This window comes from Saccopteryx bilineata, chromosome 7 (genome assembly GCF_036850765.1).
Source record: "Saccopteryx bilineata isolate mSacBil1 chromosome 7, mSacBil1_pri_phased_curated, whole genome shotgun sequence".
Lineage (NCBI taxonomy): Eukaryota > Metazoa > Chordata > Mammalia > Chiroptera > Emballonuridae > Saccopteryx > Saccopteryx bilineata.
Genome location: NC_089496.1, coordinates 94,531,309 through 94,551,759, shown reverse-complemented (window position 1 = coordinate 94,551,759; position 20,451 = coordinate 94,531,309). Strand labels below are relative to the sequence as shown.

At 42.1% G+C, this 20,451-nt stretch overlaps 1 protein-coding gene across 6 annotated transcripts in view; it reads left to right on the top strand.

Annotated features, from left to right (window-relative positions):
- SORCS1 (sortilin related VPS10 domain containing receptor 1) overlaps window positions 1-20,451 on the top strand; it is a 572,181-nt gene that overhangs the window by 300,724 nt on the left and 251,006 nt on the right. For all 6 annotated transcript variants that reach the window (XM_066238956.1, XM_066238954.1, XM_066238951.1 and 3 more), the window contains exon 3: window positions 18,693-18,792. In XM_066238956.1, the coding sequence (XP_066095053.1) occupies window positions 18,693-18,792 (100 nt within the window). The remainder of the gene's footprint in view (window positions 1-18,692; window positions 18,793-20,451) is intronic.

Below are 20,451 nucleotides of genomic sequence, written 5' to 3'. Positions count from 1 at the left end.
CTTAATGGGGAGGTGTTTTATTGAATCTGCACTGTGAGGTTGGATTCCCAGAGGCTCTTCCAGAATCTGAAAAGTACCCAGTCCTCCTCCAGAATACTACCAACAGATCCTAGAAGTTTGTCATGCTGAGTACATCAAATATTTACTTAATTGTCACCAAACTTGGCCCGTGTCTTTTGCTGAGAGCTATGCCCGCTTATTGAATAAAGTTCTGCCTCTTCAAAAGTGTATCAATGCTTGAATTTTATTTTATTTTTTTATTAATTTTATTAGGGTGACATCAATAAATCAGGGTACATATGTTCAAAGATAACATGTCCAGGTTATCTTGTCAATCAATTATGTTGCATACCCATCACCCAAAGTCAGATTGTCCTCCATCACCTTCTATCTAGTTTACTTTGTGCCCCTCCCCCTCCCCCTTTCCCTCTCCCTCTCCCCCCACCCCCCATAACCACCACACTCTTATCAATGTCTCTTAGTCTCGCTTTTATATCCCACCTATGTATGGAATAATGCAGTTCTTGTTTTTTTCTGATTTACTTATTTCACTTCGTATAATATTATCAAGATCCCATCATTTTGCTGTAAATGATCCGATATCATCATTTCTTATGGCTGAGTAGTATTCCATAGTGTATATGTGCCACATCTTCTTTATCCAGTCATCTATTGAAGGGCTTTTTGGTTGTTTCCATGTCCTGGCCACTGTGAACAATGCTGCAATGAACATGGGCTGGTAATAGCAAATGTTGGAGAGGCTGTGGAGAAAAAGGAACCCTCATTCACTGTTGGTGGGAATTTTTTTAAAGCTCATTAAACAGCCTGAGTTTTAAGGAAGATTAGTTTATTATTCGTAATTTGTATAAAAACCCAGCTGTGGCAGAAAGGAAGGTCCGCCTCAAGATTTTTAGAAACATTTTAAGCAAACAAGGGTTGAAATCAAGCCTTTGGAGGTATGAAAATAGTAATTGATTCTCATTAGCCACATCGTTATCAGGAACATTTGGCAAATGCCTGATTACTTAATGCTAGGCACTATACAAAGGAGACTGTCTAGAACTGGTCTCTGTCCTGGGGAAGCTCATTCTAGAAAAACCTCTTAACATTTTGAAAATGTCCCATCGTCATGTACAGGGATGGAAAGACTGATTAGGTTGGTGTGCAAGGTGGTGGAATTGGCAAGAGACACAAGAATTTACATTGTGGTGCAGGAGGGAAGTTCTAATCACAGCCAGCCACCTGAGTGATGCTCGGTAAAGAGCTGCAGACTGAGTGAGTTCATGAGTCCTGGAGACTCCTTTCCCGACGCAATCTCTGGGCAGGACTTGGGCAGATCGTACTTCGCTTTGAGAGCACTAGGCTCGCACACCCTGATGTGTAAATGTTGCGGCGTTCTGTCATTCCCTTGCCACCCCTCTGGGCGGCTTTGACACACAACACACAGTACCGATCATTTTTCTTCTGGGGAGCAGACAGAAAGTGAGTTGCCTTCAGCCCCTGAGCCGGCATTCATTTCCAGCCTTGTGCTTTAAGATCACTTCCTGTAAAAATCGATCTGAAGGTGCCGGGCTCTAGCTAAGGTTAGATGTCAGCGGAATAAAATACAGATTCTTATTTTGAATCGTGATTGTTGCTATCAATAGAAAACTTTATAACCTTGTAGATCCCATGGATACAACATGATGGATGAGCTTCTGTTAATTAAAAAAAAAAAAAAAAGAGTGTCCATAACTCCCAAACTGTAGTTCAAGTTGAAGTAAACGATAATAATAAAGCACAGCTGGTACACTGCTGAATTATTTATGTTGATTATAAAAACCGCATCCTCAATGTCAAAGAAACCACACTCGCCACAGTGTATCTGTCACCAGAGTGTCTCAGGAATTGCCCCATCCTAAGTAAATAAGGAGAATCAGGCCTGGAATTAAAATTATGCTAAGTTTGAACTGGTAGTTACAAAATAGCCCAGGTTGTAAAGTACAGCATAGAACATACAGTTAATATACATAGTATTGCAATAACTATATATAGGGCCAGGTGGGTATTGGAAATATCAAAGGGATTACTTGGGAAATTATATGATTGTCTGACTACTATACGATACACCTGAGATTAATATAAGATAATATTGAAGGTAAATTGTAATTGAAAAATAAAATTTGGCCCTGGCCTATTGACTCAATAGTAGAGCGTTTCTTGGCCTGGCATGTAGAAGTCGTGGGTTTGATTTCTAGTCAGGACGCACAAGAGAAGTGCCCATCTGCTTCTCCACCCCTCCTCCTTCTCTCTTTCCTCTCTCTTTCTCTCTCTTTCTCTCCTTCTCTCTCTCTCTCTCTCTCCTCCCACAGTCATGGCTCCAATGGTTTGATCAAGTTGGCCCTGGGTGCTGAGGATGGCTACATGGCCTCACTTCAGGCGCTAAAATAGCCCAGTTGCTAAGCAGGAGTCTGTTTTTGCCTCCCCACCTCTCACTTGATGATTAAAAAATAACAGAAAGAAAGAAAAATAAAATGTAAAAAAAGATTTTTAAAAATTGTGCCAAAGTGTATAAATTGAAGAAGTTACACATTATAGCTAGAAATGTTATAAATAATAAATAGAAATTATTATAAAATGTTCACAGAACTAATACTAGATTACTATGCTTTGGAGCAAATGATAATTCGATCATAGCCTCCAAGTATTCGTCACTGACAGACAAGTCGAGCCCAGGAATGAACGGCTCCCAGCCGGAGTCCCTAGTCCACGCCCAACTTACCACCTGACTGCACTACTGCTCTGGCCACTTCTGTCCTTCTCTAGAGTTTATTCTCCAGTCAGCAGCCAAAACATTTCTTTGAAAATGCCAGGTTGTGATATGCTTTTGCTTTACCCATCTCACACGTGACAAAACCCAAACGTCTCACTTTGTACTCCAAGGAAAGCCTGACCTCATCTTGCCCCTGCTTGATTCTCTCTATTCATCGCCTTCTGAGCTGTAAGCAGGTGACCTTCTTGTGGCTCCTCTACTACCCTAATTTCCACTTGTACTTTTTGCTGTTTCCAGTGCACAGCCACCCCCAGTCCTCAGCCTGTGTCGTCTTCTCAGAGAGGCCATCAAAGGCCATCTGATCTAAAGTAGCCGCCACAATGTCTCTTTTTGCACTGACGCTATTTTCATCTGAAAATATCAAGTAGTCATATTGGTGGTACTGATGGTCTTTCATGCTAACATGCAGGCTCTTGTAGGCATCTACACCTGCGCTGATCTCATTCATCCCCCTCACTTAGGGTAAGAAACCTAGACCATCTCAGAAGGGTGATATTTGTAAATATTAAGAGGAAAAGACCATTTTAGATGTAATGTTGACTGTTATTCTGGGGTCCAGACAGGGGTTTCTGTGATTATGCACATCTTAGATAAACTGAATTGTATATTGATAAATATATATTTATAAGCACTCTATATTGACTAAATGTTTCACAGTCAGATTTATGAGTGATTCCTCCATTATAAGGTCAATCATCACTATTAAAGAACAATCCAGAGAGGGTGGGCAACTTGCCTAAGGTCACTCAGCAGGTCATTGACAACTTCAGAGCCCATTACTGTGACAAACCCTGACGTTAACTCCTCTTAGAAGGGTGATCTCCGATCGCTTTTCTTGTAAGATAGGCAGGTAAACACTAAATGTTCTGAAGGGAGAGAGGCACGAAGGCCTTGAGTTGAGGGAATTATTGGTGGTGTTAGAAACTGGATCCAGCTATCAAATATTGAAAATTGAAAAATGGAAGTGAATTGGTGGGCGGGTTATTTTTGAGAGAATGAAAGAAATGGAGTTTGAAAAATAAGATTGTAAAATGTAGGAAAGTATATAGAAAATATACTTTTGGGGGAATGAGAAATAATAATAAGTTATAAGGCAGAAATATTTTAGAACAAATCTTGGTCATGGTATCAGAAATAGTTCTATTCAGTAATAAGTTGAGTTCCCCAAAGAAATATGTCACCAACTTACTTCCATAAAACAGTTTTCTGATGCCTTGGGGGATGAAATCTCTGTGTTATTATAATCATTGAAGCCCAGTACACATATTACCCTCCACTGTTGCCAATATGTCCCACTAAATCCCCTCTAAGAATATGTATCAAGGAGAGCAATCTCAGTTTTAGGGAATCTTGCTGCATCGTGCCTGTCATTGATATTTTTTTCAGTGTTGTTTCTTCCTTCGGGATTTAAGGTAAGTAGTTCGAAGTCAGTGATCTATTAAGTGCTAGATAACTTTGGTCCTTCGGATCTTCAGTTCATATCTCCTACTAACTCTGTTCCTTGGAAGCAAATTGTCATCCACCACAACTGTAGCTGCTAACACTGGTAAATCTAACTACACACCAAGAACTTTCTAGGAAGTATCTCACTTAACCCTTCCATCAATCCCAGGAGACCAGTACCATTGTTATCCCCATTTTACAGATGGGAAAAGTAACTTTCCAGATGTAAACCCAGAACCTGGACTCCATAAAACCATAGGGTGATCATACCCTTCTCAGACGATGTAAACCCAGAACCTGGACTCTATAAAACCATAGGGAGATCATACCCTTCTCAGACCTTCCAAAGACTAAACAGGGCCCGCAAGGCGCAGTGTGGTTCTGGTGCTGCTATGTTGGCAAGCGACTGACTTTGATACCAAGTTTCTCTTCGTGGGCTTTGCTCCTGGAGTGCCCCTCTCTGTGCCGTAAGTCAGACCTCCTGACTGTCCGCTCTGCCTGTGACGCTCGTTCTGGACATATGCACCTCCTCCTTATGTCATTCAGATGAGCTCTCCAATGCCAGAGGCCTTCTCTGACGATGCTGATAAAGCAGTGTACCCTGTCCTCATCCTATGTCCTCCTTACTCTTTCCTTCCCTTCATGGTATTAACCGTCACCTGAAGAATTCTATGTGTATGTGTTTAGAACCTGCCTCTTCCCACTAGAATTTCAGCTCACGAGAACGTCAATATTGTATTATTTTTCTCCTTTCTCTGTTTTATTGCCAGTGCCCAGAACAAGGCCTGGAACATGGGTAATTCAGCATAAATCATTGTTGAATGAATGAATGAATGAATGAATGAATGAGTGAACCATCATTCTGTATTGCTGCTCTGTATTTCTAATAATTAAATTAGCCTCATAGAAACCACTCACTCCGTCTGGTTGTGAAGAATCAGTCCTGGACTTTTGGTGAACATTCTGTAGCAACTATTACCAAGTATCAGGGCTGCCAGTGACCCAGAAAGGTGAGAGCCAGGACGGACCTGCGTGTTCTTGTTCACGCTTTGTTCTTTGTAGAATTCAGGGAGGCTACTCAGGGAAGATTGTAAATGAGTCTGCCAGTTTTTCCTGGACTACTTTGCTTTTTAAGTACAATTGGAAAAGTTGAGGGCACTGAGACCTTGCAGTTCCCCTGGGTACTTGTGGACAAGTGTCATGTGGCCCGGAGTGACAGTATAAGGGGGAACTCCATCGCCCGTCAGCTGTACCAGGCAGACTTGACGAAACAGACAGTGTTACCTTTGTGTTGGTTGGATACAACTGCATGCAGGCTAGAGAGGATAAAGATCAATGACTGAAGTGTTCCTGGGCTTCTCTTTGAAATCTCTCTGCCATGAGGGATGCTGGGATACATTTTCTATAAGCATTACACATATTTTTTTTATATTGTTAATATCCTTTTTGCCTGACAATCATTCCTAGTCCTGGTTCCATTCTAAAATTTGACCATAATTTTCAGTTTGGTTCATGTAATTCTATTATTAATTTTTTTTTGTGACAGAGAGAGAGAGAGAAATAGGGAGAGACAGACAGGAAGGGAGAGCTATGAGAAGCATCAATTCTTCGTTGTGGCACCTTAGTTGTTCATTGGCTGCTTTCTCATATGTGCCTTGACTCAAGGGGAGATGGGGGCGGGGCTATAGCAGAGCAAGTGACCTCTTGCTCAAGCCAGCGACCATGGGATCATGTCTATGATTCCACGCTCAAGCCAGCAACCCCACACTCAAGCTGGTGAACCTTCACTCAAGCTGGTGACCTTGGGGTTTGAACCTGGGTCCTCTGCGTCCCAGTCTGGTGCTCTATCCACGGCACCACTGCCTGCTCATATGGTTCATGTAATTCTAAAGTATAGTAGTACACAGTTTCTTACATAGCTAAGCCATTAGTTTTAGTTTTTGTTTTGTTTTGGAGGAGAAGCAACATTTTCATATATATTACAGCATTCCTTTTTTAGAGTACTGATTTTAAGATGGTTAGGCTTTATTAACTTTCTTTCTCTGATAAGATGAAAGTCCTTTTCATATGTGAGAACCTGTAACCCTGAGAAAAGTCACAGCACAAGAATCAGAAGACCTGGGTTCCCTTTTCAGTTGGGTGCCAACTAATGCTTGACTTACTCTCCTCTGAGTTGCAGCCTCTTCCTCTGCAGAATTACATGGTTGGACCGATACTGTTCTGTGGAAACTGCAAATTATTGATCCCAAGAGGCCATGTGAAAGTGCGAGAGAGTTACTAAAAGTGGGAAATAAGGATGCGAGTGAGGGTGGGGTGGGTGGAGAACAAGTGTTCAGTGAGGATAAATCCATTGCTGTTTGCTATGTAATTAGTCGAGGGCCTAGAGCTCCCACTGCTCTTTGTTTTCTTTTTGTTGAGTTGAGATGAAATCATCTAAGACCTTATTGAAGCTCTAACAGTTTAGAGTTTTGGGCTTTCTTCAAAGTAACAGGTAGGGACCAACATTTTTAAACCGGTGTTATAACTCATTGTAATGATAAGCAATAATGAGCACATGATGCTTTCTGACCAGGCTCAATCATTTAACCCTTACAGAAGCTAAGTGGAAAGCAGACAGGAGGTAACAAATCACGGTTCTCTACCTCCGTCCTGACACTCCAACCCCTGGTTGACTCTTGCAGTTTTAGAGTGAGATATATCTCTTAAGCCCAACATCTCAGAAGTGTGCTGTAGATCTATCAACATAGAGTTTCCCATAACTCTTCCTGCTCCAGCAATTCTTGCATTGCATAGTCCAGGCTATAGATCAGCTGGTCTAGTCCTCTCCATTGGCTTATGAGGAAGAAATTCACTCATTTCATTTACCTTTTAGGAGATGAAAGGCAGCAGAAGCTCAGTGATGCACCATCACTTAAAACTGAGACTCCCAACACACATGGAATAAAATCTATTTTATTCCATGATACTCAGAGAGCAATTTCTACAATTTAGGATGATTGGATCATTTTAATATCATGAAATCATGTAAAGCCTATTGTCGCCACTAAAATGTTTCATTGCTTATGCTTCCAGAATACATTTTTCATAATTTTCATTTGTATGTTCTGATTGAAGGGCTAGGAGGACCAAGTAACATTGGCTTCATTAGACAAGTGTTTTACTTATTTTTGCATATTCCTGGGCAAGGCAGTCAAAGTGCTCCCTTATTCAACCAGAGTGCCATGTGAGAGGAGAAATAGCACAATGACAATGAGCATTCACAGCTTAAATTCAATTCTAACAAGGATTCTAAACCAAGGGAGACATATGTGTATGCCATGTCACCTCTGGAGCAGTCATTCTTCCCAGCTAGGCCTGCATCTTGGGGGGAGGGGGGGGCAACATAAATAATCATTGAATGAATGGTCCATTCAGGACCATCACACTCTATCCCCACACTATATTGCTAATAAGTAGATTAGCTTCATAGAGGCTACATATTATGCCTGGTTTTGAAGAACTTATCCATAACTTTTGAAGTCTTGGCTTATTAGGTACTTGGGCTAAAGAGTCTCTTTCCAATAGAAAATTGATTTTAGGACGCTAACTGGCAGATATCATGAACTATGGTGGTTCCTTGTTTGGGAGGAAGGGATCAACTTCTGGGAGATTCACTAGAAATTTTTATTTCTTTCAAGGCAAACTCTCCTATGTTTCTATAAAGAGCACAACATTTAATTTTTTTAATTTTTTATTTATTTTTTGTATTTTTCTGAAGCTGGAAATGGGGAGAGACAATCAGACAGACTCCCGCATGCGCCCGACTGGGATCCACCCAGCACGCCCACCAGGGGCGACGCTCTGCCCACCAGGGGGCGATGCTCTGCCCCTCTGGGGCTTCGCTCTGCTGCAACCAGAGCCACTCTAGCACCTGGGGCAGAGGCCAAGGAGCCATCCCCAGCGCCCGGGCCATCTTTGCTCCAATGGAGCCTTGGCTGCGGGAGGGGAAGAGAGAGACAGAGAGGAAGGAGAGGGGGAGGGGCGGAGAAGCAAATGGGTGCTTCTCCTATGTGCCCTGGCCGGGAATCGAACCCGGGTCCCCCGCACTCCAGGCCACGGCCAAGAGCACAACATTTAAATGGCTGAGCTGCCTTGTCTCTGTGTTAAGCATGCTGGCTTCAGAATCCAGCTGCCTGGGTTTGAATCCAGGTCCTACTGTTACTGTTGTGTGGCATTGGGCAAGTCAGTTATCTTCTGTGAATCTCCACCTCTACATTTGTAAGATGTAAATCCTACCAGTACCTAGTGCAAGAATTAAATGAGGTAATCCTTGCAAAGTGCCTGTTAGCCCCAAGTATGGTATGTTTTGTGCATTCGATGAATATTCACTATTATTATTCACAAACTATTTGTCATGGTTGATTATGACTGTATATCTTCATAGGCGACATCAGCAGGAAGATAGAGTGTTGGATCAAAAGAAAGAACCCTTTATAAAGCTGAAAAGACATGCCCGCCTTTTCTAAGTTTACCTTTACCCATGTGACTGATAAATGCATATTATGTTCTCCATTACTATATCTACATATAACACTTGAACAAATTAATGTAAATATTTGTCTGAGTTCTTTCTAAGTAAGCCCCTAATTTGTCTTGTATTTGTGTCACAATTGCCCGTGCCCAACACACACTCAGCCCTGACTTTTCTTGCTTCCTCATCCTCTAAAAAAAATGCGACTTCCAGATGTGCCATTTCTCGAATTATATCTTCGGACAGTACAGGAGAACACTGCCAAGTAGTGTGTTCCATCGGTGCCATTGTGTGAGCACCTTTTGGATCATAAGGAGAACCTGCAGTGGTGGAGAGGGGGCAGAAGAGTGAGTGGAAACGCACCCTGCTCTCTGTAGATGGCCGTCTGGTCGGGAACATCAGATCCACATGAGGATAAGACATGCAGAATACAAAAGGCCAGGTAGGAGAGGTTCCAGTGCGTTCCATGGGCTGTAGGAAGGAGGCCTTCCATTTAGCAGAGGGGTGTGAGTAAGCTCAGTGAGGGGAGGGATACACAGGTTCAGCCTGGACGTAGACAAATGGGATTTGATGGGCAGAAAGAAGGATGAAAGGATAAATGTGAACTCGTCCTGCCTTTAGGGAACAAAGTTTATTAGCACGGAAAACTGAACGTTGACAGGTTCCACGGAGCGGGGTCTGGGATAAAGAATCAAGACCACCGGTCGACTGGCATGGTCAGGCACCCTGAGAAGGTGACGAGAGTGGAACCTGGAAATGTGAGAAGGAACACGTGCCTTGCGCTGGCCGGCAGTACCCACGTGTGTTTAGCGGGGGATATCGCATTTGCACACACATGGAGGCAGGAGAGAGGCTGCATCTGTGAGAAGGAACAAGTGGTACTTTTACCTGTGCTGCTGTGACACAGGAGTTGTGGGCACAAAGAGATGCAGGGGCCTGTGTCAGTGTGGAACATAGACTGAAGTGGAGCGTTCCGATGAGAGACAGACAGTCTGTGTGTGTGTGTGTGTGTGTGTGTACGCGCGCGCGCACACACACAGTTAAGGAGAATACTTGTCGTATATGTGTTCCCCAAGAAGCTGACTGGGTGACCTCTGTTTAATTTGCCTTCCCTTTCCAATGCAAAATAGAGACCCAGTTCTCATTGCCAACCAGTTCTGGTTATTTTTATACTCAAAAGTGAACTGTAAGCTATTTCAAGGTAAAGGTAACCCCGATCGTTAGCGTTACTGCTATCATAGGTCTCCCGTTCAATCGACAGCAGAAATACACTGCTCGTGTGTGGCAATGTGCTGTATACTGTGTCCCCTCCGGACCCTTGGAGCAGCATGCATGCAATCACAGTCAGCTCCATTCAGTTCCGTATCTCAACTGCCCCCCTGTGACTGGAATCACCAATGCCACAGCACGATGACACAAGGAAGAGAAGGACAATGACACGGAGAGCCAGAAAGATGAGTGAGAACTCTTACAGCTTGTGAACATGTAGGTACCCATTCCTCACATTTAAAAAATAAAATATTTGTGTATTACAAATTAAATTCCAAATTCTGTGGCATATGGCAAAGCAGATATATCTCTGTATCCCACTGACATGCCACCTCCCACTGTTTAACGTCCTTCCCACTAATTCTGTGAGTTAACCAGAGAAGCACAGGGAATCCAGGAAACGGAGGGACACATGTTCAGTTCCGGCTGCACCAAAACGTCTCCTCAGCATGTTGAAACACTATGTGTAGGCTGACAGGCAGACATATTTCAGGGCAGCATCCTTTGAAAGCAGGAGACAATTTCCTTCAGCTCCACGCCACCGCCTGATGTAGATTGCCTATTATATTCTTGAGGTATTATGAAAAATGGATTTGGAGATATTTGCTTAACATTGGGTAGACTAATGGAATCTGGTGATTGTATTTAAAAGGTACAGGCGTTTGTTATAACATCGTAATGGAAATAACAATTGCACTGACAGGTTTAAAAAAAAAATCTGTCAATGAATGATAATGAAGTTATTTAAATGTCAACTCACTCACAAACATTTTCCAAACCCTAACTTATTCTCACTGCGTTAACCTCGTGCCTCCTATGTTATTGAGGAGCAGAGTCTGCGATGCAGCTTGTGTGCCTTTGGCTTTGGAAGCTATTTTTGTGCCGCCAAATGTGAAAGTGGATGATGCTCTTAATGATTTTAGGAAAGCAGCAAAATACGGAAGCCACAGCTTGTGCGGTTTAGAGGCGAACAATGTTCTGCTTTCAGGACATCTCGGGGGCGCTAATTTGAGTTGCTTCCTGCCCCTGAACTTCCCCCTCTGGCTCGAGTCTTTCTTTGGTGACCTTGCCGATATGGCTTGGTGTGCCTGGAATAGGGCATTTCTGCTCTCTGGGGCCTGGAGACAGAGACGGAGAAGGAGCTCAGGTTATTTGGGTACTTTCTAAAGCCTTTTGAAGAAGTAGCCCAGCTCGTCCGTGGTTCAAAGAGGATGCCCGTTGGGTAGCATGCATTTATTCTCTCTCCACATGCAGAAGGCGCCTGCTAGGTGCTACCGCTGTCCTGGAGACTGGGGATTTGGGAATGAACAAAGATACAGTCACTGCCCTGACGGTACTTTAGAGTCGTCAGGAAACAGATGTCAGGCAGAGGTTTCTTGATGGAGAAATAGAAGAGTCTGAAGCACGCCCACTGCCTTCATTCTGCTTCACCCCACACGGCTGATTATGTCAGCTCATCGCACAGACTGTGCAGTCGTCCTTGCCAGACTGTGTGACTTTGTAGAAATCCAATGGGCCACACCAGAAGAGCAAGTGTCCATCAAGTCAGCGAGCTGTTCAGAACCAAATTGTGAGTGTCTGCTTTGTCCGGGGTGCTCCTGGGAGAGCTAGGAAGCCAGCAGGGAGCAGAACGGACATCTTTTCTGCTCTCGTGGACCCTACAGTCCACAGGGAGAGAGAGATAACAAAAAACTAAGTAGATCTCTTTGATGGGGGTCAATAGCACGAAGAGGCTTGAAAGAGGCAAAGAGGATTGAGTACGCTGAAGGTGGGGGAGGGGTAGCCGTGTCACACAGCATGACCATTGTCCAGAAAGAAGCGAGGGGCCATTTGTTAAATATTCGGAGAAAGAGCTTTCAAAGTATGGGGAAGAGCAAGGCTAGTGTGGGCAGGGGTAGATTTCAGGCAGTAAAAGAGAAGGGTTAAGGGTTGAGCAGCTCACAGTTATATTGAACACCTATTAAAGTAAAAAAAAGTCAATGTGGAGATAGCAAATCTGGACTTTGTTGAGGGAACCAGGGCACTGACTAGTGCTCAGCGAGCGCTAGAGTCTGGTTCTGTTTGACCTGAAACCCTCTGAGACTGTGGCATCTTGGGAATCTTCATGAAACATCATCAGATCATTAAGAGGTTGACCCACTCTTTTGACCATATTTCTAGCCTTCCCGGGAGCCAGGATGGACCAGATCAATGAGATACTTTCTTTACTTCTTCGATCTTTGTGAGAGTTTTTGTTTCTACTTTTCTCTTTTTTTTTTTATTTATTTTTTTTATTTTTTATTTTTCTGAAGCTGGAAACGGGGAGGCAGTCAGACAGACTCTTGCATGCTCCCGACCAGGATCCACCCGGCACGCCCACCAGGGGGCGATGCTCTGCCCATCCGGGGCGTCGCTCTGCCACGACCAGAGCCACTCTAGCGCCTGAGGCAGAGGCCAAGGAGCCATCCCCAGCGCCGGCCATCTTTGCTCCAATGGAGCCTCGGCTGCGGGAGGAGAAGAGAGAGACAGAGAGGAAGGAGAGGGGGAGGGGTGGAGAAGCAGATGGGCACCTCTCCTATGTGCCCTGGCTGGGAATCGAACCCAGGACCTCAGCACACCAGGCTGACACTCTACCACTGAGCCAACTGGCTAGGGCCTACTTTTCTCTTTTTAATTTATTGGAATGTCATGGTTCGCCAGTCCATGCGGGTTTCAAGTGTATAACGCACACCACGTGCTGCACCCCCGCCCCCGCCCCATGCAAAGGCTCTTTCTGCCCCCGTGTTCCCTGTCTTTACCCTCTTCCCCCTACCTTCCCCCTTCTCTCTGGCTAACCCCACCCTGCTCTCTGCATCTGTGTGTTATGTATATATGGCTTTTGGCTAATCCCTTCACCTTCTTCCACACTTTTCTTAACATTGATTCTCCCTGCCAGGCCCTCCGGCCTTTCCCCTGTTAGGAAGAAGAACCAGGTTTTGATCTATACCATGTAGGACGTTGAACAGTTCCAGTCCATATTGCATTTACTAAGACATGCATAACTGGATATTTTAAATATGTTTTACCTCTTGGAGCTTTGGAGAGCAGCACTTTCCAAGTTCTGTGGCCTTGAGTAGGCTGGTTATACTGCTGGGTCCTCCTTATCTGTAGCATGTGGTTAATATCCCCGTTTATTTCATAAGACTACCTGGGAAGTGCTTAGATCACATTCAGTGTTGTTAGCAGTGAGGTTTCTTCAGCATAATAGTCTATTAAGCAGTGGAATCCAGGCACATTTATTATAGAAACAGTATATAAAATCTTTAACTGTTGAATTTTGGTTCTTACCCTTACCTCTCCAATCCAAGTCCTACACAAAACTAACACGTGTTCTTTGAACTATGATAGTCTAAATTTAATTGTGTTTAAAAGTGGTAATAGCTTCATGAGTATCCTCTGTTCTCAGCAAACTAAATCTCAGCCATTTTTAGTGGTTGAGATTTTCCTGGAGGGCTCACGTTATGGCTTTTAGTAAGTGTTAGGCAAGGAATACAAAAAAATGAAGGAAAAAAAATGAGGGATAACATGAATACCAAAAGCTCTCATATATCGATTGTTTATTATACGCCATTGTGCTTGGTGCTTTTTATGGTCTAATCTCGTTTACAAATGATTCTGTGCTGATTTATTATCTCATTTGATGGTATCAGATTACAGTGGAAGAAATGCAGTCACACTTTTTACTCCTGCTGTTCTTTTTTTTTTTTTTTTTTTTACAGAGAGAGAGAGAGAGTCAGAGAGAGGGATAGACAGGGACAGACAGACAGGAACGGAGAGAGATGAGAAGCATCAAGCATTAGTTTTTCGTTGCGCATTGCGACACCTTAGTTGTTCATTGATTGCTTTCTCATATGTGCCTTGACAGCGGGCCTTCAGCAGACCTAATACCCCCTTGCTCGAGCCAGCGACCTTGGGTCCAAGCTGGTGAGATTTGCTCAAACCAGATGAACCCGTGCTCAAGCTGGCGACCTCGGGGTCTCGAACCTGGGTCCTCCGCATCCCAGTTCAACGCTCCATCCACTGCACCACCACCTGGTCAGGCTCCTGCTGTTTTCTGTAGAAACTAGTGGTGTCCTGTACTGAGTCCTTCACGTGTCATGGGAGACTTGGCCATCTCAGAGAGATCGTAAGTTCCTAGAAGGCAGGGGCCATGCCTTTAATGTGGTTCCTCCACCCCTTGAAGCAACTAACTTTAGCTCTCTGCATATGGGAAATGAATAAAGACATGCTTTCAAGTGTTCTTAAATGTCACTATTTAAACCATGTTTGTAAAAAGGGTGAAGTAGGGATTAAGGCTCAAAAGCAGAAACATTCCAGCTTTGATTTAACCACTTGCATATTTATTTTCCTGGTATGCTTATTTTTTTAAGCTTTTAGCTTGTTCTGGTACAGCGTAGGTGTTGACAGGAGTTCTGTTTTTCATCTGTATAAATCAACCTGTAAACAAAACCGGAAAAAAAAAATGCTTGCTTTGGAGTGTGTTAAAAGTGGTACAAATTGAGAATTCATTGCTACTTATCTTGTGCCTTAAATATGTCTTTGTCTGATGCATAAGTTTTACAGATTGTTTCTCCTTTTTTTCTGCCTTTACAACCATAGCCACTTTATGGTTAGCATAGGCTGGCCTTTCTGTATGCAGATTTGATTTGTTTTAAATATGTTAGTGTCCCCCTGTTTTTTGTAAAGCCAAGATCCACAATCTTTCTTTAAAAAAAAACAAAAAACCTTTGATATTTTGTCCCCCATAGTATGTTGTTCAGAACACTTATATCATTACTTATTTCTCAAGAATGCATCTTATAATCAGGTACATTTGGAAAATGCTATGTGACATAATACACTTAAGAGAGGTTCTCAGTGTTTATTAGAATAACAAAGCTTATATATGTATATAAGAATAATGAAATTTATAAATTTTGAAGTAAAGGAATATTAAATTTTATTTAATTAAGCATTTCCTAACTTTTTTTTTTTAATCTTAGGTAATACTTCTCTGTCTTTCATTCCTGGGGATGATACTTAAAATCTTTAACAGCCAGTTCACTGGCTTACCAGCCAGCCTGCTGCTCAACTGGCTGTCTCTCCTCTGCTCCTTCAGCCCACATCCCTAGGAGGCTGCAGCTCCCACAGTTGACCATGTGAAGATAAGTGGAAGCATCTGTTAGCTGTGAAGGGGGTTTGCAGATGGGCACTAGGAATTGCCTTCCAGGGTGCAATGCCCAGCCTCCAAGGTCAATGTCTCCTTCACTGGGATTGGCTGAGGCACTGACCAATCAGAACAGGGGCTCCTCTTAGTGTTAGGACAAGTTCCTTGAGGACCTCTGGTGTACCAGCCCACAGTGTTTTTTGATTGATGGTCTGTAAGGAGATCTAGGCCTCCAGGGGAGAGGCCATGTAGTGAGGTTGGCATAAGTGCTTTTCAGAGAACTTGGTACAGTAAATATTTACCAACTGGTTTGCAAGTGTTGGAATTGTTTAATTTCTCTACCATTGTTCCATGTGTCCCAGCCAATTGCTAGTTTTACCCATGACACATATCGACACTGTAATTCTAGTTCTATGGGACGACTTTGGACAACTGCTAGTGTATGCCATTTTGGGTTTGTGGAAATATATCATTTATTCTGTTATTGTACGTTAATCATTACAATACTATAATACAGTATTTAAACATATAGCTTGGCTGGAATTGAGAATTAACAAATTTTATTTTAGTTTTCGAGATTTGAAAAATCAAAGGGCAAGAGATAGCACAAAAAGTCACGTCAGATACCTTGAAGGATAACGATTGGTGATGTTATAGTAAGAGGAAAGCATCAATAACATGGTAAAAGCTCTCTGAAAAAGAAAAATTACTAATGTAAGTCTGAGCCAGTTCCTCCATTATCTTGTCACATTGGGACTTCAGTTAAACACACACACACACACACACACACGCACACACACGCACACACACGCACGAGGATGATTTCATCTAGAATCTTTATAGACTAATCCTTATTTGTTCTTGTTGAGTATTTCTTTTTAGTATAAAAATATTCATTGAGTAGCTCAAAGGTCAAATTGATGGAAATTATAAAAATTAATCATCACCTATCTATGGACTGGTCCCTACTTTTCTAGCTTTCTTTTCTGTTACCCCCCATTAGGAAAAGTGAACCATTTTCTCATCTCCAACAGAGTCCTACTGATTTCCCCTTATCACCAGGCAAAATTTATTAATTGCACATTTTTTATCCTCCTCATATCACCATTCTCCATGTAGATTTTGCATTTTTTTTGTTCTTGAGCTTGTATTGTTTAGAATAATGAATAGAAAAATCTATCTAACAAAAGGAGCTACAAAAAGGCCAGTACATTTTTTTGAGATAAACAAGTCATAGTAAGAAGAGAAAATTCTGCCTTTACCCTGCAAACTTCTCACTCACCCCACTAAGGCCAGGGTAAGAATGGAAGGGGGCAGGATGTCAAATACCAAGATTGTACTGAGTTAGGAAATAAGTCTCAGACATTTCTTAGCGGGTAGGAGGAAAGTTCACATCAGCAGGAATTTGAAAAGAAAAAAGATGAATATGGTCCATAGAAAGATCTCCTGTGTAAGAGTTTTGGAATGTTCTTCAAATGGCCCCGAAGAATGCACGTTATGTCTTTGGGTTATTCAAGGTGTCTTCCAGTTTATGGTGCTCTTGCCCATCCCTGTCTGAAGTCCTACTCACTTTCCATTTTTAAGATCCATCAGTCTTCCAAAAATCTTTGCGTAATACCCCAATCTTCAGTGATTTGAAGTATCATCTAAATCAGGGGTCCCCAAACTATGGCCTGTGGGCCACATGCGGCCCCCTGAGGCCATTTATCGGGCTCCCGCCGCACTTCTGTAAAGGGCACCTTTTTCATTGGTGGTCAGTGAGCCCACTGACACCACAAAGCGCGGCGTCGCTCACATACAGTACTACTTCCATTTTGTTTTTTTACTTTAAAATAAAATGTGTGCAGTGTGCATAGGGATTTGTTCATAGTTGTTTTTTTTTATATATAGTCTGGCCCTCCAACGGTCTGAGGGACAGTGAACTGGCCCTGTGTAAAAAGTTTGGGCACCCCTGATAAATTCTATGAAGTATTGACTATTTGTAACATATACAGATATAGTGTATAATAAATAACAACATACAATTGTGAGAATACAATATTATTTATAATATTAATAGATAATATATATGAATTTCAGGTTGGAAATATCCCAGATCCTCAGCTAGAATAAATTCTTAATTTCTTAACTATAGTGTCACATGTCATACAGCTTTCGTACTCCCGCGCTTGGTCCATAGTAGTTTCTTACTGCATGTTGATGAGATTGTTGATATGAACTTCTTCTATTTAGTCTTTCTGGCCTGTAGGAATTAGTAACTTTATCAATATTAGAAATGAATTAAAATAATGACATTTTTGTGTTTTTCTAATTCAACTAACTTTATTTTCTAAGCCTTGTTAATTATTATCTGTATCATTGCACTTAATACATTGTAACTTGATATGTCTGCCTCAGGTAAAGCTGTTTAGTTCTTAAGAGTCGGGGCAGTGTGTTGTGTCCTGTTATTTAGTATAGCACCTGCCACATTTTTAGAAGCTCTGCAAATATGAGTGAGTGAATGAATGAATTACATTACATTACAATCTCCCATATGTAAAAAGAGGCTGAAAGCAACTTTTATTTTTATCTGTTTTCTTTAAGTTAAAAAAAGAAAAAGAAAGAAAGCTGTTGTACCATATCAGTGACACAAGGCTTAGGGCCAGAATATGTGAATTCAAATTCTAACTGGCTACTTCCGCTATTTTCTTTGAATAGACCACTTAAGTTCTGTCAACCACTTTCTTCAAATACAAATATTAGTCTCTTCTGCACATAATGATAATAATGATCTAATAAGATTGCAATTCTGAAATATATAATAGACTTTCCTGGGGAAGGTGATTAAAGCCTATTTATTTAGTCTGAATTAATAAGTTATTGACTGACATCCAGAGGAAGATGAGAGAGTCTTTCCAAAGCTAGGGTTGGTGACAAGAAATAATGTCCGCTTAACCCCAGGTTTCTTAACACTGGAAAAGGCCACTGAGTAAGACTGTGAAATTTCACATATTGAGACAGGTTCTTATTCTTATAATAGAAAAAGACTGAATGACCTTTGAAGGGACTGGCCCACCATATATTTTATGACTCACGAAAGGAAATGCAATTTGTAGATAAATCAGGAGACGCCGATTTTCCACCGTGCCAAAGATAAAGCAGAAGTTTGGAAATGTCAGATCTAAGTAAAATCTTTTTATTTCTTTGGTCAATTCAAGGGACACACTCATCTCTTAATCTTTCTGAATGAACCACATCCTTTATGCAACATGCATACGATAAGGAGATGTGCATATGTAGAGAGATGGAGTTTTAATTTTTACCAATTCAATTTAAATGCAAATGTTAACCACTCACATGATGCTGCTGTGTACATAATTAAGCATCATTATATACTACATGAATCATTTAGCAACCTCCCGAGAGCCATTCTGCTATGTAAAACATGCATTATAGTGACAAGCAGCCAAATGACATATACTTCGGTCCTCATTAATGCTCCTTTTGAATTATAGGTCAACCGATTATGGGACAACCTATGAGAAGCTGAATGACAAAGTTGGGTTGAAAACAATTCTAAGCTATCTCTACGTGTGCCCTACCAACAAGCGTAAGGTAAGAAATGTATATTCCGCATGTTACTTATTCACGATGTGACTTCTGTCTTGGTTGGCTAACCTCTGCAGCCACTTCGAAACGCATTACTGTTAAGCTTTAAGAGATGTAGAAATGAGATGATGAACGTTAGGGTGGTAAAATGTCTGACACATTGTAGATTTCAGATCAGCAGCTGTGACTCTAGGAGGGCAATGGGTAGGAATATCCTCACCACTTCCAAAAGGCAACCGCAGTGGTAGTCAACCTGGTACCTAGTGCCCACTAGGGGGCATTCCAGCTTTCATGGTGGGCGGTAGCGGAGCAATCAAAGTATAAATCAAAAGATAGATTTAACTATAGTAAGTTGTTTTATAAAGATTTATTCTGCCAAACTTAGCGAAAATCCAACATAAAGTACTTGGTAAGTAATTATTGTTATATGCTTTAACTTGCTGTAACTCTGTTTTATAAATTTTATAAAGTAAAGTGATTTCCCTACTTTATAAATCACCATTACCGTGGAACCGGTGGGCGGTTAGAAAATGTTACTACTAACAGAGATACAGAAGTGGGCGGTAGGTATAAAAAGGTTGACTACCCCTGCGTTAGATGAATGCCGCTGACTCTCCTGCAAGACCTCCACCAATCAGCGACATGGATCTGAATGAGCCTTGACAGAGCAGACGGAAAGATGGGATTTTCATCTGATGTCTCCCTCTTTTCCCTTGACACGGAGTAGATAGATGAACTAGAACTGAAAGGAATGCGTTGTCCTATAGCAGGTTGGAAGTTTCACGACTAAAACTAGTTCAGCCTGCATACAAATGCCAGGATGGAGCTACTGCTGGAAGGAACCTTGTAGATCGTCTCATGCCGCACCCTGATTTTACAGACGGGAAAACTAAGGTTTAAAGAAAGGAAGTGGTTTGCTCCCACTGCAGCGGTGGGCACAGCTAGGACTGGAATTCAGGTGTCTTGGTTGATGTTCGTACTGCATTATACCACTCCTGTTCCTCTTCTGAGAGAGATCTTATTGTCATAGGAAGAACATGTTTGTTTATAAATAAGAAAGGCCTATTTGTCTCAGGAGGAGAGTGGTGCTACAATCATTGTTTGATTTGAAAACCTTGAGTTGTCAAATTCTGAATTCTGACATAATTTTTAAGCATTACATGAAATTGTAGAATTCATCAGGAAATAGAAAGCTGCTGTTCACTAGTATGTCCTAAGCCATCTTCTGTTAGGATTCGGTGCTGATATTAGGTTCTCATTTCAGATCCGGTTAGGGGCCTTGGGTAGGGTTCTCATTTTGTTATCTGGACTATAGATGTTCTCATCCACCTTCAGGGCACACAGGAGGAGCCCCCATCTGCTTCTCCACCCTTTCCCCTCCCCTTTTTCTCTAACTCTCTCTTCCCCTCCCACAGCCAAGGCTCCATTGGAGCAAAGTTAGCCCAGATGCTGAGAATGGCTCCATGGCCTCCACCTCAGGTACTAAAATGGGTCCAGTTGCAATGGAGCAACGCTCCAGGTGGGCAGAGCATTGCCCCCTGGTGGGCATGCTGGGTGGATCCTGGTCGGGCACATGCAGAAGAGTCTGTCTGACTGCCTCTTTGCTTCTCACTTCAGAAAAATACTAAATAAATAAATAAATAAATAAAATCACTCAATAATAAT